The sequence below is a fragment of the Alligator mississippiensis genome, chromosome 5 (genome assembly GCF_030867095.1).
Source record: "Alligator mississippiensis isolate rAllMis1 chromosome 5, rAllMis1, whole genome shotgun sequence".
NCBI classification, from domain to species: domain Eukaryota; kingdom Metazoa; phylum Chordata; order Crocodylia; family Alligatoridae; genus Alligator; species Alligator mississippiensis.
In genome coordinates, this window is record NC_081828.1 from 192,870,372 (window position 1) to 192,895,099 (window position 24,728).

At 46.7% G+C, this 24,728-nt stretch overlaps 1 protein-coding gene across 1 annotated transcript in view; it reads right to left on the bottom strand.

Moving 5' to 3' along the window:
* Nucleotides 1-22,131: 22,131 nt before the first annotated feature.
* Nucleotides 22,132-24,728, bottom strand: part of KIF5B (kinesin family member 5B) — a 53,349-nt gene continuing 50,752 nt past the window's right edge. The window contains exon 26 of the mRNA XM_006264745.4: nucleotides 22,132-24,718. Coding sequence (XP_006264807.1) covers nucleotides 24,712-24,718 — 7 coding nt within the window. The 3' untranslated portion in view covers nucleotides 22,132-24,711. The remainder of the gene's footprint in view (nucleotides 24,719-24,728) is intronic.

Here is a 24,728-nt window from a genome sequence, read left to right on the forward strand (position 1 = left end):
CTTCACAAGATAAACCCAGAGATTTCAAATAGGAATCCATAGCCTTGGAAACGTTCTGACCGGTTGTGGCCTGAGTTCTTTGCAACAAATGAATGGCTCTATTATTTTTCTGTAGTAAAAAAAAGTGAAAACTAAGAACTAGCATTTTTCAAGGGGCACTTTGACTCTAGTGAAGGGTGTCTCAAGTTTAAGAAAGCTGAAAACTGCTAGTCTACTGCAATTCTTGAGGAAAGGGTTCCCAATACCATCCTTGTTGGCAGACTTGGCTACAAAGCCAAGAACCAGAAGGAACAGGAGGCTGAATCAAGATGGAGGCAAGCTGTTAATAAGCACATTCAACTTAAATAGTGACTTAGTAAAACATAAAAACAGCTCTTGCTCCTCTGAAAATAGAATCATATCTTATTTTTAAGAGAAAAATGGTAATAAGCACTTTGTCCAAAAAGAAAGTCTGTTTTCTTGTGCAGGGATTGGGACTCCCCCACCATGTTTCAAGATGGACTCGAGAGGAACGCCTTAAGACCTAAGGTTGAGGAGGACCGGGTTAGAGAGCTTCTGGAGGGGCTGGACGTGTTCAAGTCAGCAGGTCCAGATGCTCTCCACCCCAGGGTGTTGAGGGAGCTAGCAGGGGTTATTGCTGGGCCCTTGGCATGGCTTTACGAGCACTCATGGGGCTCGGGCCAGGTGCCAGATGATTGGAAGATAGCCAATGTGGTCCCCATCTTTAAGAAAGGGAGGAGGGAGGACCTGGGCAACTATAGGCCCATCAGTCTTACCTCAGTCCTGGGGAAACTCTTTGAGAAGATCATCAAGGAGCACATCTGTGATGGGCCGGCATTGGGGATGATGCTCAGGGGCAACCAGCATGGTTTCATTAGGGGCAGGTCCTGCCAGACCAACCTGATTGCCTTCTACAATCAGGTCACAAAAGCATTGGATGCAGGTGTTGCCGTGGATGTAATCTTTCTGGACTTCAGCAAGGCCTTTGACACTGTCTCCCACCCCATCCTCATTAAAAAACTAGGCAACTGTGGCATTAATGCCTACACAGTCAGATGGATTGCTAATTGGCTGAGGGGGTCATACTCAGAGGGTGGTGGTGGATGGGTCATATTCGACCTGGGGAGAAGTGGGCAGCGGAGTCCCCCAGGGCTCGGTCCTTGGGCCCGCGCTGTTCAATTTCTTTATCAGCAATTTGGACGATGGGGTGAAAAGCAACCTGTTCAAATTTGCTGATGATACCAAAATCTGAGGTGAGGTGGGCACGCTAGTAGGGAGGGAAAGACTGCAGAAAGACCTGGATAGGTTGCAGGGGTGGGCTAACAAAAACAGGATGCATTTCAATACTGACAAGTGCAGGGTGCTGCACTTCGGCAGTAGTAACCAGCAGCACACTTATAAGATGGGAAACTCTCTTCTTAAGAGCACAGAAGCAGAAAGGGATCTTGGAGTCATCATTGACTCCAAGATGAACATGGGCCGACAATGCGAGGTCATGGTTGGCAGGCCTAACCGGACCCTAACGTGCATCCACAGGTGCATCTCAAGTAGGGCCAAGGAGGTGATTCTCCCCCTATACGCGACACTGGTCAGGCCACAGCTGGAGTACTGTGTCCAGTTCTGGGCGCCCCATTTCAAGAGGGATGTGGACAACATTGAGAGGGTCCAGAGGAGGGCCACCCACATGATCTGGGGACAGCAGGGCAGACCCTACAATGAAAGGCTACAGGACCTGAACCTGTTCAGCCTTCACAAGAGAAGGCTGAGGGGGGACCTTGTGACCATCTATAAACTTACCAGGGGGGACCAGAAGGGTTTGGGGGAGACCTTGTTTCCCCTAGCACCTCCCGGGATAACAAGGAATAATGGCCACAAGTTGTTGGAGAGTAGGTTTAGATTAGACATCCATAGGAACTACTTCACAGTTAGGGTGGCTAGGATCTGGAACCAACTTCCAAGGGAAGTGGTGCTGGCTCCTACCCTGGGGGTCTTTAAGAAGCGGCTCGATGCCTATGTGGCTGGGGTCACTTGAGCCCAATTTCCCTCCTGCCCAAGCAGGGGGTTGGACTTGAAGATCTACAAGGTCCCTTCCGACCCTACTTCTATGATTCTATGAAACTCTTCCCACCACTGTGACGGCTCCCACAGGCAGGAATAGCTCAGTGTAACAGCTTTTCACACCTCTATTGCACCTCCTCTTGCTCAAGGGAAGGAAAGCATTGCACTAAGTCACCATCAGGTTCTTTTACCTCTTCAAGTGTAAAAGGTATGTGCTCCTCCCAGCTTCGGTCATCTTTGAAAAATTATTACGTCAGCCTATGAAACAATCTAACCATCATGCTATTCAAATAATTTCCTTCTTACTCCGGTTAACACACTGGATGTTGTTATAAAGTGACAAGTGTTAGAAAACTGCCTGCAAACAAATCCATCCAGTCCAACAGATCTTTGTGTCACTGTAAGAATGTTAGGGCTTGCAAATGTTCTTGCTAGTCCAAGAGTCAAGTCACTCGTTTAGTCTAAACATGTCTACCAATCGCCCCTGTGGAATCTGTCAACATGCTGATTAGACATCCTATTGTAGCTTCTCTTCAGCACCATCAAGGACATGAGTCATTGATGAGAGCGAGCTGTCCTGCTCCAAGATTCAGCTCTAAATCCTTTTAATGCCTAAATGAAACAATGCCCTTCATTGTTTTCTTTCTTCCATGCCCTTTCTTTCAGGGGAAATACTTACCTTTCTCTTCCATTAATGCAGCATGCCCCAGACCTAAGCCAACCAATGCAGTTAAGCTGTACAGAGGGAAACAAGATGTAACTCAGGTGGTATGCAGCTGGTACCCCCCTCTTCAGTTGAAGGGATGTTAAAGGATGCAAGTGTGCTGTGGAAGCGTGGCTGCCTAGCTTAGGCCAGCTCACCTCCCTCCCCTACAGAGCAGAGACCAGGGACACTCAGTAATGCTTAACTACTTACAGATTTAGTTTACAGTACAGTGTCAGTAAGACCTTATCAAACATGTACATATAGCTATGAACTATTTACAGATTCAGATTTACGAAGACAGTAAACCTTGTTAACCATGTACACCAACAATAACAGTCAGGTATGGCAGATGGAGGCACTATATCAATGCAAGCCTTGACCCTCAGTGGTCTTCTAGATAGTGTACAGCCCCTACCCTCAGCAGGCCCTCCAGGCAGCAGGCAAGGGAACAAAACACTGGTTAAACAATATGCCAGCAGATTAAACTGGGCTGGGATAAAACAATGGTCTAAACATGTATAAACAAAATTACATTAATAAAAAGTTCAGGACATAGGGATAACAAACACAAGACAGCAAATAATGAATAAGGAATGCTTCCGCAGACCCTCAAGCAACTAAACCACTAGTAGGCAAACAAAACAGTTCATGGGCATTTCATAACACAACATCAAAACACACAAATTTACAACAAAGGATACAACTTACAGACTACTCAGAAGTATAGGGAACAAAGACAGCAATTGTGCCTAAGGGGAAGGATTAATACAAGAGGAGAAGAACAGATTATCAATCAAGAAACACGGTTACCTACAACTAGTCCACATGCGTATAATGGCTCAGTGACCATGAAGCCTCCCTTGGCGAACGAGGCCCTTCACTAGGCTCCGTGGTGTCCACCTTCAGCCCCTGGGAGTAAAGCGCTTTGAAACCTAGTGATGAAAAACGCTAGGTAAGATTTCAGGATTTCTATTGTGTTTTACCCATTTCCATTGGGCCTCACCTGGCATTTGGTGGTTTAATTTCCATTTTAGCTTTGCAATTTGAAAACAAGGAAATTCCACAACAGAAACAAGCTTTATGGAGGTTCAGGTGCATGAAACATTTCTCAACAGTGTGACAGATGGTCTGTGGTAACCTTACCAACAATATTGCACATTGATTGAGACTTAACATAGTGGTCTTCCGGCAATAGGCACACATCTAGGCAGAGGCAGTTGTTGGGGAACATGGCCTCACCCGTCCTTATCACGAACATTCAGAAGGTAGAAGAGGCCAGCACAGTTGTGTGAAAGTACTCATTGGACTGGAGTCAGGAATGAAAACCATGTCTCCCACATCCTGGGTGGAGCTCTAACCACGGGACCGCTACGTAGAAGCAGGCCACCACCTCAGAAGGCTTACAGAGCCCTGCAGGTGAGAGAATGCCTGTTTTATGAATTCGGATGGTGCTTAAGTGTGAGCTAAATACTGAGCAGCTAGCCAGCTGGGCATGTGTACAGCTGCAGAGGCTTTTGCATCTATAGGACTCTACCAGTGTAAACTTAAGTATCAAGGGAACTTGATACACAGAAACATTAGATTTATGTACTTAAAAAAAACATTTAAATACTTAAATATTCCCCTTGTCAATCTAGTCTAGATAGTCTTCTTAGGCCTGTGCAATGCTATGAATTTCTCAGGTGTTGTAATTGCTATTTTAATTTTACTTGAGATAAAAAAAAATTCTTAAAAATTAGTTACTATAAATGTTAGATCACCCACATCAGTCCTAAAACTTCCATTATGGCTTATTTGAATCAGGGGTTCCGTCTTAAGGTCATTGCTACTGCTGAAACAATAAAACTCTTCCAGCTCTGTTCTGTTACAGGCTCAGAACTCTGATGAAATGCAAGTAGTATCTGCTCTAAAAATCAGAGGTCTGGGGCCTCGACTCCACACACACCACATTGCCCCCCCACCCAAAGCCAGTTCTCATTCAAACTATTATCTCTAATCACTTCTGTTTTGTCTACTCCTATTATCATGCTTTATTGTTGTAGCATTTAAAACTGCAAGCTCACTGCAGTGTGTCTGAACAGTCCCAGGCACACTATGGAGTTGTACAAACACCACATGAGACAATTTCTTCCTACCTTTACAGCTCATCACAAGGGGTTTTCACATAACCCTTTTCCCCTAGAACCCAGCATTTACAGTGAAAGTGCCAGCTGAGCCTGTACTATCAGATCATAATATTCTTTCATTGCTAGATATATTAGATCATCTTTCATCACTAAATACCTAAACATTAGAGAGACCAGGAAATTATGCCTGTAGGGAGGTGCATTTGTACTGACAGAAGCTTATAATGGCAAAAATATTTTGCTGTGTCAAGTCTCTGGCATAGCCCTAGTTGCATAAATATGCTCCTGATCATCCTCTGCTCTCCCTAAGGTACTGTTCAATGCAGCACAGAGAACAGACATGTTCTGTCATGTCAAACACCACAACAAGGAAAAGCAGCAAGCCACAGGACACTTTCCACTAGCTCTTCAGCATTACAGAATACAGCCCTGCATGTCAACTCCTTCACACACTGCTGGACACTGAAGACAGCGTGCATACACATTTTTGCAATGGCAATAACTAAATTTTGCACACACTGCACACTTGCCAGAGTTCATCTATATCACTTGAGTCTTTCCCCAGATTCATCACAAAAAGATAGTGAACAATGCCTGTTAATGTTTTTAACCCCTTAGCATTGTGAATTAGTGCATAGCTAATTCCTAACAGCCACTGCCAAAGGCTGCTGAATTGATTCCTCCAGGAGGAAATTCACTCTGTTTTTGAATAGCTACAAGATCTTACAGTCCTGTATCTTCAAGTGATAACCGATCAAAGTTAGGTTCAGCCCTTAAAGTGAAATTATATTATCCAGAGAAAAACAACAACAACAACATAATCTTCCCTTTCCATTGTCTTGGAGAGTGTGTGTGGCTCATCTTTCATCTCTGCTCCCTGCATTTCTCTCCCGCCTCTTCTTGTCCCTGGAGGAACAATCCTAGCCTTGTTTCCATTCAGTGACCTGACGCAGAGATTAACATGCTTGAGTGGCCCCACCACTGTGTCCCATTGTGTGCGCTCTAACCGGAGGCTGATGCCATCTGGTGGGGGGGGGAGATCAGCAGCCATGTGGCTGTGGAAGATCAGAGAAGTGTTACGTTTGCTCAAGTCATTTAAGATCAGATGCAGCAACAGTCTGCCAAGGAGGAAGGAAAAGATTTAAACTAATTGGAGATTAACATTAAAAATTGTTTTCAGATAAGATTAAATAAAAGGTTGAGCTAAACAACACAGATATTATTTTTATGGTGTTGCCAATGAAAAGGGCTGAACACCAGGACCAGTGCTGCACCATGTTCCTGGGATGGGGCTACACAGTAGGTTATGCAAGGTCCATTTGTAGAGGTTAGGGACAGAAGTTGCACATAAAGCGGTTTGTCATCAGAAACTGGTTTAAACTTGTAACAGAACAGAAGCTCTGTGCACATAAACCAGTTTCAAAATGGCTGAAACTGGTTAAAGATAAACCTTGTTGAATGTAGTATCAGACTTAACTGATTTGGGTCAAACCAGTTTATGAAACTTCTGTCCCAGATCCCTTCCTGGTTCAAGTTAAATCACACTCCCCAGCATCCCAGCATGCTTTCCAGCCCTGGGTTGGGCTGCACTGTCTGCTCCAGCAGAGAAGGGCTGGCGGAGGGGTGGGGGGCGGGGCAGGGATTCCCCACCACCACCCCTGGCAAACCTTGGCTGGGGTCTGAGGCCAGGGAGAGGATTTAAACCCACCTTCCCCAGAGCACAGAGCTGCCCTGCTGCCATGGGTGACTGGTGCCTCCTGAGATGGGGAGCAGCAACCGGGGGGGGGGGGGGTCCCCCCACAGCCAATCTCGCTGACCAGGAAGCACAAGTGGGGCACCTGGAAGTGCCAGTTCTCCTTGAAGCACCAGTGGTGCTTCTCCTGGTGCCCCCACTCCTTGGCCAGTGCTCACAGGGAGGGCACTGGTGCTCCCACCTGCCCCCCTGCCCATTGCCTAAGTGGGGAGTGCTGGCTGTAAGAAGATGCACCAGCGCTCTCAGGGAGTGCATGTGAACCCCCATGCACTCCCTATGCCTCACCACTGTCTGCTGCTAAATTTACTGAAACTTACTGCCGGCTGTGACTGTAGACTACGAATCCCAGAGGCACCTGGAAGCAGGAAGAGGAAGTGATGAGCAACCCTGGAGAGTCCTGCTGCTGTGATTCTGGACTGCAAATCCCAGAGACCTTGGGGGCAGCAGGAAGAGGAAGCAAACAAACACAGAGCCCATGCTGGCTACATGCCAGAGAGGCGTGCCCACCATGTGTCCCTTGCCCTGCTCAAGCCCCCTGCAGTGGGCTTTGATCATCCCTACATTTTCTTTTCCATCAGACACAATAGCCTAGATTACAGACCTAATTTTTCCAAAGCTGTCAGAATGTCACACCAGCTTGCACCGCACCACCCACCTTCTCACCGAGGACTGTCACCTGACAAGTAAAAAAAAGCCAAGCTCTTATCAACCTTGGTGAGACTGTCCCTTTCTCTCTTTTCCCATCTCTCCCCAACCATGTGTTACCACCACCTTTCTCAGCCATGGACAGAAAAGAGGAGAAAGTTCCCTGGTCTTTCTTCCACTGTAACTTTCTTCCTTTCCAAGTCCTCCACCCTCCTGGATGCTGGGAAGAAGGAACTTGGCATCAGCTGCAAGTACATAGTTTCCTTGAGCACACAGATATCAGGTAGAGCAAGGACCTGTGCCTAGCACTCCACTCAAGACCAGAAGTTAACAAGCAAAGCCCCAGGATCTAGCAACATAGATACAGGAAGAACAGGGTTCCCAACCTGCAGATCAGGGTTTGCAGTATTCACTGCGCATAGCCCCACAAGGAACCTGTTTGATGGGCTGAATTTTACCCCAGTGGACAGTGATGATAGTCTACAACAACATTGCAGTGTCCGAGAAACTACAAGTAAACAAAATTCACCTCTTTTCTCCATCAGTGAGGTACATTACAGATTGCACTTCTCTAGCAGCTTCCTAGGTTTTAATACATATAGAGCGCGTGTCTACACATTGCTGTATCGTGATGTTGCTACAGTGCTGTGCTTTAGTACTTACTTTCGGACTAGACTTTGCCACTATGTCATTGTAGCCGTGCGCTAGAACAGGGGAGCATGCCACTAGAGTGATGTAGCTGGCGATCACATGTAGACCCATGCGATTGCTACATCACCATCATATGCCACATGGCAATGTAGTGCACCACTACACATCGTCGTAGGGCAACGTGTAGACACGCCCATATTGTATTAAATGCATCTTCACCGAGCTGTTCCAGCCTCTACTGCTGCAAGGGGGGTACGTGGGATATGGCTCCCCCTTTGGTCAATCCTGGTAACTAAAGGGAATGGTCTCACCACACGCTGTCCTCCCTACTGCTGCCCTTCTTGGGCATCTCATTCCTTCAGAGATTGTTGGAACTCAGTTTTCATAGTTGTCTCTAGCACTAAAGATGTGCTCATGGTATCTGGAGGGCAACAGGAGTCTGGGTACATGGCATTTCAAGAACACAACAAAAAACAAGTGTTATGAAAGCCTGAGCATTAAAAGAGATTACGTGGTGTGAGGCGTGTACATGAAAGGCAGCTGTGACTAGGCCAGAACTTCCAAGTTTAAAATCAGAAATGTGACTCCAGAGATAACATCCTAGGGTTCATGTGTTCCTCTTCCACAGGCTTTCATAGCAAATTTAGCAGTTTGCAAGTTGAAAGGTTTGTTCCCATTCATTATTTATCCTATCAAATTAGATAACTCTGAACCAGTTATGAAGAAAATGCTTTTTAGCTGTTCAATAATTTAAACAACCTGCTCCCCTTTAACTACTTTTTTGTGGAGTTACTGTTGGCATTAAAGAGTCCCGTTTCTATGGTTACAAAGATCAGCTCCCAGCTATGAGAGATTAGGATCAATAAAACATGCCAGATGCTGCTTGAAGTAAAGAGCTCTGGCTAATCAAAATAAGCATGATGAGGATTTCTGGGATAAATCTTGTGGTGTATGAAAAAGATACTTTTAAATAACTGATAAAACAGAAAATAGCTAATGCAAGGAAAGACCACCATACCACATTGCACCCCACTTGGGCTAGTATAACCTCTGGGGTGGTCCTGGGCTTCAAGAGCCCTCCAAATGCTCAGACAACTCTGAGGGGCTTTAGGTAGAGCTGGACGAAAACCAGAAATACAGACTTAACATACCTCAACTACAGGTTTGAGTTCGCCAAAATGGATGAAAATTGTATTCACATTTTTAAATTTTTAGGCCAATTTAGTCCCATATTCTCTTTATTTCTAGTTACCAGCTACACCACAGTTGCCAGGTAAAGTACTTCAGAGTCTATTCTACCTGGCCTGGTTTAATCTAGCCGGGACACTCTGGGTCCCAGCTAGGGAGGAGGAGGAGGAGCAGTACTCAGAACAAGCTAGGATGCCAACTACTGCACACAGCCTTATTGTCATTACAGTTATCTTGTTCAGTAGCTGGGGGCCAGTGTTTGTAACCATGGAAATAAAAACCTTAATTTAATACCAAGTTCATTTATTACAGATCAACTCCATTGTACGTGGCTGTCGAAGGACACTGACAATCCACTAAAATAATGAGCTTGAGGGGGAAAAGCCATTTATCAGCCATCATCCAGAATAGTTTCTTCCCACTCCTCTCATCTTCTGTATGTGCATGTAATAGAGACAGGTCATGTGTGAGACAGAGAGAAAAAACAGTAAAATGGCTCTGACTTAGAGTTCACTTACTCCAGATATAATTTAATACTAGTTCATCCATTATGCATCAGCAGTCCTGACTTCCTGTCCTTCTAGAGTTATTTTGCAAGTTCAAGTTAGGAACAATCAGGATTGGGAGGCTTGTGTAGATATTATCCTGCAAAAAAGTGTGTAATCTGGACTACTGCCTACAGGAATAGAGCGCTGGTAAATAAACACAACAATATTTAGGCCTTGAATAGTATTTCTATGAGTGCAAGGGACTTTAACATTAACATGCCTTCCAGATTCCTTTGGGAGGTAAGCCAAGCTTTTTTATTATCCTCATGGTACAAGCAGAGATATTGAACAAACGAGATTGAAAGGCTACTTGTGTAGCTCTTACGAGTGAGAAGCAGCACTTACTCTGCAAGGAAACAGCCACGTTATTTGAAAAGCAAATGCTAGTCAGTGTAAGCGAAAACTGTAGAATTTGTCCTCAAATGACTTCACGAAGGATGCACAGCCAGGGTGCAGAAGACGAAGTCTCTGGTTTCCAGTCCCCTGCGACTGTCCAGTATCTGACTAGTGAGTTACATTCACAACATGTCTCACTTCCATCTCTTCCCTCAATAGAGCATTGTGCGATATGGGACAGGGCATGAATATTTTTAAATGAGCATGAAATCAGTCACTTGCCAGTATCTGCTCTCAGAACAGCAGAGTGAAATGCCAGTTCTGAATTCAGATCCACCTGGGTGACGGACACTTTTACTGAGAAGAACTGTGGAGTACAGAGCAGACACCTGTGCAATAAACCTCCCTGGAACGCAGCACTCCAACACGGACAAAAAGACATTCAGCGACTCCGAGGGCCAGCAAACATCAGGTGCAGCCACGATGAGCACATCCACGCTGCGGAGCCACATTCTGGAATACTGGGAACTTAAGAGCAAATGAATCCTAATATTTTTATTCCTACTCGCCAGTTCATTTTATTCCCTTTGACTTGTTTCTATTCACTGCCTGCATTTTCCCTTTTGCACTAATTTTGCTTGTCAGGCTGTTTGAGACTGAAAGATTTCTGGCACCCTCTAGTGGCTGCTTATCCTTCTCTCACAAAAGAGCTGTCCTCTGCCATAGGGCAGTGTAAGCAGGTCTGTTGGCCTGCTGCTGTGCACCATTAAGAGTCCTCCCAAAAGTCCAAGCAATAGTCCATGAATGGGCTCTGGTGCCTGTAGCCCCACTGTCTGGCTTGGCTTCCCTGGGAGCCCCTCAGCCATGTTCTCCTAACATAAAACAATGATCCTTCGTCCAAACAAATGAGTAAAGCAAAGCCTTTTCCCAGGCAGCAGAAGACAACCTTTCAGCTCTGGCCTCTTCTAGATGCAAGTTTCTCTAGGTTTCAGCCTGCCTCCAACCAGAAACCTGCCCCTTTCAAGTTCAAAATGCTTGTTCTTCCTTCCATTGGGCTTTTAACTGCACATTAAAATCACCTACAGCCGGGCTGCTACCCCAGGGCTGTCTGCCTCCCTTAAAAAGCCAGGCCACCTTGTTACAGGTAGTTAAATTAACAAGGTAATGAGAAAAATCCCCCCAGGCCCTCACACAGCAAGGCCCCAGCACCTAGGAGTAGCAGTACCATGTACTTGGAGTGGGAAGAGAAAGAAAAACACTGCCAAGTTGAAGACAACGGCACCTGAGGGCAAAGAGGAGAGGAAATGACTCATTCCCATTTCTTGACAGTAGCAAGGCTCCAACATGGGAATCCTGCAACCAGAGGAATCATTAGGTGGTATTAGCTGGGACATTCAGCTTATTGTATTCACAGGAAATATGAAGGTGTAGCTAACAGACATGTCCATGGGCGTTTATTCCTCTCCCTATCCTTACCTTGAGTTCTGGTGAGACACAGGCCTTTCTTACTATGAATGTCTCCCAAATGTAGAAATTGATGCAATAGGCCAACATATACCTAGAAACTTTCAAGTCTTTCCATCATTACTTCCAATAGGACAAGCAAAAGGCTGATACCTCCAGGTAACTTTTCAGGCCTGCTAAAGGAGAGAAACTCTAAACTTTTATAAACTCCCAGGTACTACCCACATCCTACACCTTCCCCCAAACAAACCCCCTCAAGCAGTCATCTGATGCTCTTAAAAAAAAATCCTACTGAAAACAGGATTCTCACAGCAGATTTAGGTTATCTTAGAACAAGGAAGAGGGGGCTTGTGCAGTAAATATCCTGCCAGCAGGCCCTCTGTCCCAAGCAGGGTATATTAAAAAAATGTTTTCAATACAAGACATTAGCCATCCAACAGACAAGCTCCAGGTTTAAGCTCCATCTATACTGCCTCTTTGCTGAACCTTGGACCAATGCTGTGCATGCCCATGGCTGCCAGAAAGGCAATGGAGATGTCAGAACGAGTCCTGAGTAGGTACCTTAACACTGCTCTAATGTTACTCCATTTCAGGGCTTAAGAACAGAGTTGGTGCAAGTAGGCAGTGTTTGTTTCTTGGCAGAGGTCCCAGGTGCAGCAGGAAAAATGTGGCCATGACAGCCAGCCATGCCAAACCCCAGCATACAAAAAGCTTGAGATTTTACAAATGTACGTTTCTCGTGTGCGGGCCGGTAGCGAGCTGGGCCTGTCTTTGCGCACGCGGACTGTGGCCAGCAGCCCGGGCACGTGGGGCTGGAGAAAACCACGGGGCGGCAAGGTACGCGCGAGCTAGAATTAGTCACGGAGGCGTAGTGGTTGATTGAAAAGATTATTTACTTACACCCAAGATGGTCGCGGTGTAGGCTGGACAGTTTTCCAGGTGCAGCTCCGCTTAAATCCTCGTTGGAGGACTCTGACAAACTCGGTTCTTTGGCCCCGGAGTGGTTTAGGCTCCGCGGGTTCGGCAATTCTTTCCTCACGGAGTGGCTGAATCTCCGTGGGTTTTGTTCGGTTCCCAGGTCCCCCGGAGCTGTTAAGACTCCGTGGGTTCGAAAATTGGGCATATAGGATAGGGATACGTCTAGGATTGCGCTCGGCGACGGGGAGAGGCCAGAGGCTGTTTAGACCTCTGTTGCCTGCTTAAGAAAGGCGCGTTGGGTCCACAAGGGTCCACATCGCTTGGAGATCTTCACACAGCGCGAAGTCTCCTCCTCCTGGCGAGTTCTGTATCTCTCCGGCTTGGGCGGAAGCTACCCAAGCCTTTTGTACGGCTAGCAAGCCAATAGCTAGCCGCCACGTATGCCTACATTTAGAACCTGCCAATAATGTGGCACGAATCTAAATACAAATGGCGGGAACTCCTTTGCACCGTGCATCTCTGAGATGCAAAAGAAATGCACCATGCAAAGAAGCTGCAAATTGGAGGGAAATTCCCCGTTGCACCGGAGTTATCTCCTGTGGCAGAGAACTTGATCGTGCAAGGAAGCTGTAATTTTAGCGGGAACATAATTTAGCGTTGCCGAAGCACACACAAACAACAAATCACAACTTTGGGTTGTGACACCTCATTTGCTTTCTGCGTCTTTGGGCCTGCACCTTCATATTTATCTTTACAACTAGAAATCTTCTCTTCAATCAAAGATGAAACTCTGAGTTAGGGGTGCACTGATAGAGATTTTTTGGGCCGATACTGATGGCTGCTTTTAACAAGCCATATCAGCCAGTACCGATCTGATTGCTGATAGGTGATTCGGCAGCTTGGACAGTAGCATCCAGCTGGTAAGTCTGTAGTGGGGGAAGGGGAGAGGGAGATCAAGGCCCCCACAGCAAGGGAGGGAGTGGGGCTGGGGCTGCACAGCCAGGACGGAGCGTGGGATGGAGCCTTGAGCAGCTCGTTCATGGAGTGCGGGGGGGAGGGTTCCTGCCACTGCACACACCTTAGGAGGGAATAGGGGGAAGGCATTTGCTCCTGGATCTGCACACAGGGTGATGACAAGCAGCTGCTGCAGGCTGGGGCAGCACCGGGTTTTTCCCAATGAGGGGTTGGGCCAGGTTGCGCTCGGGGCAGATGGTGACACTAGAAGAGGGCTGTAGCCACCCCAAAACTCGCCACAGCCCCCCTCCCAGTGCCACCTCACCCGCCCTAAGTGCAGCCCAGCTGCAGCCCGCAGCAGTCGCCTGCCTGGCAGATCCGGGGCACGCCCCCCCCCCCCACATGCCCTCTTGGCTGCTACCCCCATATGCCACTAGACAAGTTGCTCACAGCTCCATCCCATGCCCCACCTTGGCTGGGCAGCACCTGTCTCTGCCCCAGCCCCACTCCCTCCCTCACTGCTGGGGCCTCAATCTGCTCCCACCACACCCATTCCCTCAGGACAGACTTACCAGCTGACCGGCTGCTCTCCACTCTGCCAGGCTGTGCGCCTGACCACCTGCATGCTGCGCTATGGCTGCGCACATGCGTGGGGCATTTATCAGTGGCATTATTGGCTACATCAGCCAAAAAAAAAAGCCAATTGTGTCAATTTTCCTTATATCAGTGCTGATATGGGACTGATGTATCAGTGCACTTCTGCTTTGAATTATGATTGAAGGTGGACTTTGAATTTATATTTTTAAATCTCATAACAGTTAGCAATGGTGCCTTCCCACACCCTAGACTTCATCCATAATGCTGCTTTCCTCATTTCCCAAAGGTATTCCTTGGGCAGCTGAAGCAACTCGGGTAGTATCTACCATGCACATGCAGTGAAATGCTCTACTTAATAAGCAGGCTACAGCACCCTGCACTAGTTTCAACTTTCAGACTGATTTAGGGCATAACCTTTACAGATAAAGAACGCTGGGGTGACGCTTCCTAAGGGCAGAAGGGTATCCCAGCTCAAGCAAGGTGAAAAAATAAATATTTATTACTCTACCTACTGTGGGAGAGAGATCCAAACATGCAAATCACAAAAATAATAAAGAAGTTAGTAGCCCAAAAGGACTACTAACTTTATCAGGATTTACTGATGAAATCAACCTGGTTTTAAATCATCTCTTTGGAACTACTTAAACTATATGGCACAACAGACATTGTTTTTAAATGACTGGCTTCAGCAAATTCATAATGGCTTAGCACCCCAGACTAAGGGAGCAATCTGATCCCACCAATGCAGTTCCTCTGTGCAAACATCCTTACATGGATTTAACTTGGCTTTGTAAGGGAGTCAAATAAGTACAAATTCCCTGTACACATTGTTAGAAGTGCTGCAACTGTGTATAGATAACGCCTAAGCCAAAGGCTGTGGTTGTCTAGCAATACAAGCCTAAAGTAGATAGGTGCCAACTACTACCTTTACTCCTTACTGCCTCCTTAAACAGAGTCTATTTACAAAGGAGATCTTTTTGTGGGTGATAACAAAGACTGTTCCAATACAGAAAGCAAACAAAGGGTTCACTGTCTTTCCCATTTCCTTTTTAATTGCACACTCATAAACACATCAACCAGGAACATTAGAAGTCAGGAAAAAAAGAAACTAGACCCCCCTTCAGTGACAAACTGCACTGTTACAGTCCCAAGAAAAGTATGCCGGTCTCAGGGCAGACAAGTTATGATGGCAGGAGCTGCATTAGGTGAGATGATTGCAGCTCTCTAGCTAGCTGAGTAGATGATCAAAGGCTAGCTTGACTACCGTTGAGCAGTGAGCTGGCAATAAATTGCAGTCTACCAGATTCTTAGACTGTGAGCCAGAATGCCCTCTGGCATTGAAGCACCATTTCTGAGCGACATTATCATTTTTATTTCATCTTCTTATGGTTTTCTGGAGTAAGGCAATGCCACTGCTGCCAGGATGTAGTCTCCGAGTTTCCTTATACCCAGCTGCAGACCCCAGAGAATACAGACATTTAGCACAAAGACAGCTGCAAGTAAGACAGACCTGACAATAGATAGTGCTCAGGACTAGGGAATTCAAAAGTTCTGAGCAATCCTGAGTAGCCCAGGATCCAACGGTGTCTCCTAAAGATATTAATGGAGCTGAAAGTATTTTACAAATCACTTACAAACTGGTGTGGAAATGCTGGAATCAAATAGTCTTTAAATGCTATGCTGAATGATCTCATAAAATAGAGGTGCTCAACCTCCAGCTGGCAAGGCCACACCATTTCACCTGTGGGTCTCCCCACAGGTCTGAAATTTGGTATTGGGAATATAATAGCTGCTGTGCCCCAGAGGCAGCCATGATACCTGCTGGTGGCCGCACAATGCCTGCTCTGCTCGGGCTCCTAATGTACCTCCCTCTTCTTATGCCTTAACATAGTTATTGTTTTTTAAAAAAGGGAGGCTGCCCCAGGGTCCCAGAGTGAGTCCTTGCCTAGTAATGGTCAACGCTAGACCCAACCTACCCCTCCCTGCCCTTCAGGTACTAAGTGGGGCCCTCCCAACCTGTCTGTGCTCCAGCACACTACTTACCTAAAGGGCTAATTTTGTGGCCTCCAAGCCTCCTACAGCCATGCCCATACCATTCAGATGTTACCATTTTTTCACTCTAGCAGGCACCTTGCCCCCAAGACAACATCAGGCCTCCAGGCCTTTGTTGGGGCCTCAGCCTTCCTGGCCTTTGCCTCTTTACCTAGACCCACTACACCAGACCTGGCTTCTGGGCTCCTGGCCCCGTCTCCACTCCCCTTGGGCACCAGGCCCCTGGCCCTGTCCCAGCTCCAACCCCCCTTTGGCTCAAACTGTGTCTGGCAGGGCTCCCAAAACACTGGTGAGCCCCAGGCGCCTTGCTGTGGGTTAACTGTGATGTACCCTCACCCAGCCACCCTGCCCTGGCCTTCTCATCTCCTCTTACAGCCACTCCTGGTCTGGTTCACCGGTTTAAGCCCTAAACCAAAATACAAGCTTATTGGCTACAACTAAAAGTCATATATCTTGACTTCAAAAAAGCCTTCGATCTGGTGTCCCATAATCGTCTCTTGGAGAAACTGGCCAATTGTCGCCTTGGGTCCTCCACGATCCACTGGCTGGAAAATTGACTCCGGGGTCGGACCCAGAGGGTAGTAATTGATGGAAGTCACTCATCGTGGTGTCCTGTGACCAGTGGGGTCCCCCAGGGCTCTGTCCTTGGACCCATACTGTTCAACATCTTCATTAATGATGTGGACACTGGAGTCAGAAGCAGACTGGCCAAGTTCGCAGATGACACCAAACTTTGGGGCAAAGCATCCACACCAGAAGACAGGCGGATGATCCAGGCTGACCTGGACAGGCTCAGCAAGTGGGCGGATGAGAATCTGATGGCGTTCAACGCCAATAAATGCAAGGTTCTCCACCTTGGGAAGAAAAACCCACAGCATCCTTATAGGCTCGGCAGTGCTATGTTGGCTAGCACTATGGAAGAAAGAGACTTGGGGGTCATCATTGACCACAAGATGAACATGAGCCTGCAGTGCGTTGCTGCGGCTAGTAAAGCGACCAAAATGCTAGCTTGCATCCATAGATGCTTCTCAAGCAAATCCCGGGACGTCATTCTCCCCCTGTACTCGGCCTTAGGGAGGCCGCAGCTGGAGTACTGAGTCCAGTTTTGGGCTCCACAATTCAAAAAGGATGTGGAGAAGCTTGAGAGAGTCCAGAGAAGAGCCACGCGCATGATCAGAGGTCAGGGAAGCAGACCCTACGATGACAGGCTGAGAGCCCTGGGGCTCTTTAGCCTGGAAAAGCGCAGGCTCAGGGGTGATCTGATGGCCACCTACAAGTTTATCAGGGGTGAACACCAGTATCTGGGGGAACGTGTGTTCACCAGAGCGCCCCAAGGGATGACAAGGTCGAATGGTCACAAACTACTACAAGATCGTTTCAGGCTGGACATAAGGAAGAATTTCTTTACTGTCTGAGCCCCCAAGGTCTGGAACAGCCTGCCACCGGAGGTCGTTCAAGTGCCTTCATTGAACACCTTCAAGATGAAACTGGATGCTTATCTTGCTGGGATCCTATGACCCCAGCTGACGTCCTGCCCTTTGGGCGGGGGGCTGGACTTGATTATCTTCCAAGGTCCCTTCCAGCCCTAATGTCTATGAAATCTATGAAATCTATAAAACTCAGCCCACCAGTTGTATAACAAATGCTCCTCATGCAGGGTCAAGCTTCCCCACCAGCCAAGAGCATCTTACTTGCAGTCCACAGGCAGCTTAGGTATTGGGCAGCCAGGCCCACCCCTGTACCCTCTGGCTCAGAAACTCTTCTCCCTGCACAGCCAGACCAAGTGTCTGATCTCAGGGGGTGCATAAAACCAGTGCCTAAGTCCTGCCCCTTCCAGTCAGGTAACTACAGCTACGCACAGACACTTCCCTTCTGAGCCTGATGACCAGTCTGCTTTTGCTGTTAGGGTTTAGCTTAGCTGCCTGTAGCCCTTTGCTTCTGGACTGCCTAGATGCCTACCCTGCAACAGCTTCCTGCTCTGCCCCAATTTCTTCGGAGAGTTGCTCCCCACCATCCCCCACCCTTCAAGGTCAGCCTGCCTGTACAGCTGCCCACTTGCAGCCACCCTGCTTTCTAACTGCTAGCCCTCCCTGAGCCAGCTCTGCCTGCTACTGTTCCCTCTCAAAGTAACAGGAGCCCTGCTAGCATTAACTGCAGCTTCTGATGCCAAATTTGTAGCCCTGCGTGCTAGATTGTACCATTTTGTGAGGCTGAGCTGACAAGCAGTTGAAGCCAGTGTACAAGATTGGGTCAGGTGTGCCTGCCAGGCCATACTATCTGGCCCACGGGGCCCCTAAAAAATGTAGAAAATTAATATTTATCTGCCCCTGGCTGCCTGTCAAAGATGACAGGAGTCAGGGGCAGTAGGACCCAGGGGAAGCCCTGGCAGGTTCCTGCAACAGCTGGGGCTGTCCTGCTTCTCTGCCACAGTGGCATCTTAGAACAGGCACAGGCAGCCCCATGCAGGCTCCGAGTTGCTGCAGCACGGGGTACCAGTCACGGGGGAGGGAGCAGCTGCTTTCTTCCCACGCTGAGCACCAGCTCGTTCCCCAGAAGCTGCTGCTGCTCAGCACGGAGGAAAGCAGCCCCCCAGCTCACTGCCGCTGGGCAGTGTTTGCTGTGACCGCCAGCCCAAAGCCCGCACCATGCTAGGCTGTGGTGCAGCTGCTTCACCACTGCCTCTGTGCTGCCCAGTGCAGCAGCAGTGGCTATGTGGAACAGCCGCTGAGCAGCACAGAGGCAGCAGTGAAGCAGCTGCACCACAGCCTAGCACGGTGTAGGCTCTGGATGGGCAGCTGCACTAAACACTGCCTGGCAGCAGCAAGTGGGGGGAGGTGGGCGCTTTCCTCCACGCTGAGCACCAGCTTCTGCCAAGCTGCTGCTGCTGCCACGGCTCATCCCCGACCAGCGAGCCCAGAGCTGGTGTAGGGCTCAGGCTAGGAGTGGTGGTGGGGAATGAGCTGGTGCTCAGCACAGGATAAAAGCAGCTACCCCTTCCCTGACTCGTGGCCGGTGCTGCAGCCACTTGAAGCCCACATGGGGCTACCTGTTCCTGCTCTCCATTGCCACTGTTGCCCCGTGGAGCAGCGGTGATGCAGCGGAGTGGCAGGACAGCCCTGCGCAGGCTCTAGCCAGCTGCAGCAGGGACCACTGGCCATGGGGTGGGAGGGGTGGGGGGGCAGTGTCACTTTTTCCCTGCACTAAGCACCAGCTCATTTCCCACCAGTGGGTGCAGGGCATGCAGGGTTGGGACTGCATGCAGCTCCCCCCACTTCCACTGTACCACAGAGCTGGGACAGGGGCACTGGGAGTGAGCGGGCGCACCAGAGTCAGCAGCAGCCAGGTGGGGGCATGAGGCCTGCGCTGGTGTCCCAGGGCTGGTGCCAGTGGGGCCTAAACCAAGGTGACAGGAGCGCAGGGTCCCAGCCAGCAGGGGCTCTATGGAGCTGGATCAGCTCCTCCCTCCCCCTGCTGGTGTATCCCAGCCCAGCTCCACACTCCTGCCAGTCCACACCCCATGCTGCTGCTGCCCTGCTCTGAGCCCTGTGGGCACTGGACCTGAGACATTGATGCAGGCCCCAAACTCCCACTCGTTTCCACTCCACCCTGCTACTTTCCCCACTTTCCTGCCCCCACCACTCTGCACTACATGGCTCCCATACCCACACACACATCCACACAAACCCCTATATGCAATCACTTGTGCATATACACCACAAATGCCCACAAATCAGGACAAAAATATATTTTTTAATTCAATTAAAATGTATTATTATGGGCATTTGATTTTTACTATGCAATTTGTTTTTCTTTTCTTAAGATGGCAAACCCTCTTCCCCAAAGGAATACTTCCAGAGGCAAGGGGAGGGACTTCCAGTGGCAAAGGTCAGAGGTTAGGGGCGGGACTTTTGGTCCCACAATGGTGACCAGGGGGCAGGGCACCTGCCAAGGGGCAGGGCTACCCATGTAGCCCTTGACAGCTTGCCAAAACTCAGTAAGCAGCCCTCTGCCCAAAATAATTGCCTGCCCTTGGCCTAACCACTATACTACAGAAGTTCAGCGTCCCTTTCACTTCATCTCTTTCACCCTCATGACTCTTACATTTGTCTGCCCATTGGCCAAAGCTTTCCATGAGTGTTGGAGGGAACCCCCACCCAGGCTACTCTTTCAACTTGGTAGGTTGAGTGTCCTTGTGGGACAAAAACATAGAAAATTAGGGTTGGAAGGGACCTCAGGTCATTTAGTCCAACCCCCTACTCAAGGCAGGACCATCCCCAACTATAATATCGCAGCCAAGGCTTTGTCTAGCCAGGTCTTAAAAATCTCCAAGGATGGAGATGTCACAACTAGGGCTGTGTGAAATGGCACCATTCCGTTTCACCTGGAATTTGGACAGTTTGACGGAACAGCATTCCATTTTTAATTTAATTTCAATTCAAAACAGCTGTTCCGTTGCATCGAAACAGAAAGGCTGTTTTGACATTTCACTGGGGATGGGATGTCAGCCCAGTCGGGCTGACTCCCCATCCCCCACGCTAGATCAAGGGGCTGCCTCCCCACCCTGGGTGCAATCTAACGCGGGGGATGGGAAGTCAGTCCAGCTGGACTCATCTCCAGTGCCAAGGTCTAAACGTTTTGACCAGCCTCATTTTGTCTCAAGGCTATTTCGATGGCCTTCGTTTCATTTAGATTTCGCCGTTTCGACTTCAAAATGAGTCAAAATAAAACAGCCGTTGAAATTTCACACAGCCTTAGTCACAACCTCCCTGGGTAACCTGTTCCAGTGCTTTACTATTCTCCTCATGAGAAAGTTTTTCCTTATATCTAAACTAAAGGTCCCTTGGTGCAACTTGCGATAAAACGACTCAGGTTAAAGAATCTTAAAATCTTAAGTCTTACATTTCCTAGATAAGACTTTACCCCAGGAATGTGAAACCTACAACCCATGGAGTCATTTTATCAGGCCTATGAGTTGCTGTACCGGCTCCATGTACCAGCCCTGACATGCTCTGCAGGCAGCACAGGGGGTCAAGTCCAGGGCGCTACAGCCAGGCTGCACCCCATACCCCTTGTGCCACATAGTACTGAGTCCAGTGTTGGTCCTAGAGGCTTTGTGCACAGCAAGCCCCAGGGATGGCACATGCTGCGCATGGCAGGCAGGGCTGGACTGCTGCAACTGTTACATACAACAAAGGGCCAGCACAGGGTGTATATCCCATGCAGTGCCCCACAGGACTCAGAGGTAGCATGCAGGGCTGGTCAGTGGGGTGCTGCATGGATCCAGCATGCACTGTCCCAGGACTTGCTGTGCATATGACCCAGGGGGGGCTACCATAGGTATACACTGCCTGCAACATGCAGTCTGGACCCAATACTGCATGCAGCACAGGATCTGGGGCACAGGATGCATACAGCACCTCAGACTGAGCTGTATCCCCTCCCCCCCATGCTGCCTCAACACCACGTCCAGCCCAGGTGCCATAGCCATTCTACAGGGTTGGTCCTGGTGCGGCCCACAGACTGACTCAGGGATGTTCATCTGGTCCATGGAACTGGGTACATTTGACACCCCTGCTTTAACCAGTAGGCTAATCACAAAAAGGTGGGTACCCCCATCACATCTTCAAAATAACAATCTTCCCTCCGTATAGGGTCCTGGATCTCATACACAGAGGTACCTAACATTAAGCTTTGACTTGGGTACTGAAACTCCAGAAAAGTGCAGAAATTCAAAACACCCTCCTACACAAATACAGGATGCACTCTAGCTAAAGCATCCCAGACAAATACCCATCCAGCCTCTTCTTGAAAACTGTTGATGAAGATTCCACAGGTTCCCCAGTCACATTGCCCTACTATTCTTAGGAGTTAAGATTTTCTTTTTTCAAGAAGTTAAATTAAATCTATTTTGCTGTAGCTTAAACTAATTTTCAAGCTTATCAATGTTGGAAGACCCAAACTAGAACTAAAATCCAAACTGGCCCTTTGTCAATCACATTAACAAACTGTGATAAAATGCCAGAAGGCTGAGAGGATCATGGTTTACAATAAGCTAATTGTGTCTTCACGAAAGAACCATTCCAAGTTGAACCAAAATACTGTTGCAATCTTAATAAAGTTCACTAAATTTTCAAATATTTTTTTCCTCTTTATTTAAACACAAATACATTTACAGCATGCAGGTAAGTTAAAACTATGTGGTGTCTTCCCAAAACCAACTAGGTTTTAACGCATCTTAATGTACTCGAGTTAAAGCACTGTATTCCACAGGTAGACTTGTCGTCTCACGTCAAATTTAGAGTTACACACAGTAGTGAGTCAGTATTTAAATTATGCAAATAATTTAGTTGATCACCAGGAATAAATATTTTATTTTACTGAATTCCTATCTAAGCCTTTTTAGAAAATATGATCCAGAGGAACATAAAAATAAAAACTGCTCAAAGACTGCAATTTAAAATAGCAATGCATTTAACATTCCATTACAGACAGAATATTTTAAATTTACAAAATAGTAATTGTCCTGTCCAGATAACCTACCGGAGCTGAACCAGGAAGAACCAAATTGCAGCTTGAAAATTTTAAGATTCAGTTCTTGGTAAACTTTGTAAAGATTTAAAATAAAAAAAGCTTGGATATAAAAAAGGTGATATACATTTTGAGCTACATGCTAGTTAGTTTAACTGCTTAATACACAGCAATGTTCAGCACCAATACCCATGATACATTACTTACAGGAATGAAACTGCCATATACAGGCATGAAAAAAATATCCTGCTTCATTTGAGTATCTCCAAGGAAACCAGTTTTTACTCACTGCAAATTAATACAGGTGAAGGTCTGAAAATTTGCAGTTAATATTGTGAGAAATTCCAGACAAGGCTGTTTCCATTAAGAAAATTCCATTTAAAACCATCTATTTAACTGCTAGTTCATCATCCACTTCCCTTGGCACATTGCCTCTCATGCTCCAGAAAGCTTACAATTTTGCAGTTTTTTGCTGTAATTTTTTTTTTTTTTTTTTTTTTTTTTATGAATAAGGGTCTTTTAATGTTGAAAACCTGAAAGAATTGGGTTTTCTGGCAGTTATAAACAAAATCAGCTTTTGAAATGAAAATTAATGTAGCTAGTCAAGCTGCTGTGGATAAGAAGGAAATAGAAAAGGTAACTTAAAGTCCAAAAATTTTGACCACGCTCCATCATAATACAAACATTTCACTTCATATAAAAAGGTCTCAGAAATTATTTGCAAATCAATGTCTATGTAGGATTTAAGTTTCCACAAAGATGGACAACATCCCAAAAAGTAGTGAGACAACTGATTTAAGACATGGCATTAACTCTTGTATTCTTGAATTTTCACATTAGGTTTCTTCCAACACAATGATTTGGTAACTCATTTCTGTTCCAAGAACAACAACTTTTCTACAACTATAGTGGAAAACCCCCTCAGAATATCTTATCACTTGTGTAATTTAATTTCAAAAGCTTTGATCTTGACTTCAGCAGCAGATATGGGTGCTCAGAACTTGAGAAACAGCTCAGAACAAAAACATCTTTTATTTTGTAGCCAATTTACAGGACTTTATTGCAAAAAGAAGAAAATATTTGATACAACTACTGCTTGGGAGTAGGTATTCACGTATTCCTAGACTTACAAATGCATTACAATACAATTCAGTGTAGCACAGGTTCCTCCCCTCCACCCTTGGTCCTGACACAGCTCTGGGATTTCTGGCCATATGAGCTATAGTTTCCTTGCCTCCATTATTAGTGTATTTAATTAATTATCCAACTGCTCATTAACTCGTTTTCTCAAATTGAAAGCTTACATTTCAGGTCAAGATTTCCAATATGCGCACAATAGTGGAAAAAGTTAAATTCTAGACTCATTTCACTATGTTAATATAGTGAAAATTAGCTATCAGAATTAGACAAATAGGTAATGAGCTCATCAGAATGAAGCAGAATGTTTTCACTCCAAATTATGCTGTGTACAGAATCAGGAACAGGACAGATGAAATTTTCCACTGACAGACTTTTTCTATGTAAACTTAGGTTTACTTTTGTTACTGTACAGTATTCAACTCAAAACAGCCTGATAAACAGGCAATTAATCAAACAGTTAAATAGCCTTGTTCAAACTGAACTCTTTAGTTCTATGGTTTCAAGATTTCAGTGCCTTATGGCAGTTGTCATAAGCACACTTCAGTATTCCTACACTGTACAAATATTTCAGTCCTGATGCTCTATGCAGCATTTCAGGAAAACTTTGAGATAAGAGTGCTGCTATAACTCAGGGTGGGATAAGTAGTGTTATTACTTCATGTGGTAAAAATTAAAGTGTATTTCAACATTGTTCCACGTTGCCCTAAGACAGTAAGATGTACACAAATTAAGCTAGAAAATTTGAACTAAGATTTACTTAACATACATTCAGCTTGGCACAGTGCAGACTAAATTTAAGACATGAAAGACAAACAGTGTAATGAACAGAACTACACTTTAACATGTCATTTTTCAAGATGCCGAAATTGCACTCTAGTATTTTTGGGAATCAGTTAGCAGAATTTGTAGAAGGGAAGAGAGCTGTACAGGCCAGGTATAATTTATACAGTTTAAAAAAAAAAATCCTACAATCCACAATGGGAGAGATTATTGTCATGGAATGACTCTCTCTGTATGATATCCCATCCTCTTCATGCTGCAGACTTCTCAGCAACTGCAAAGAA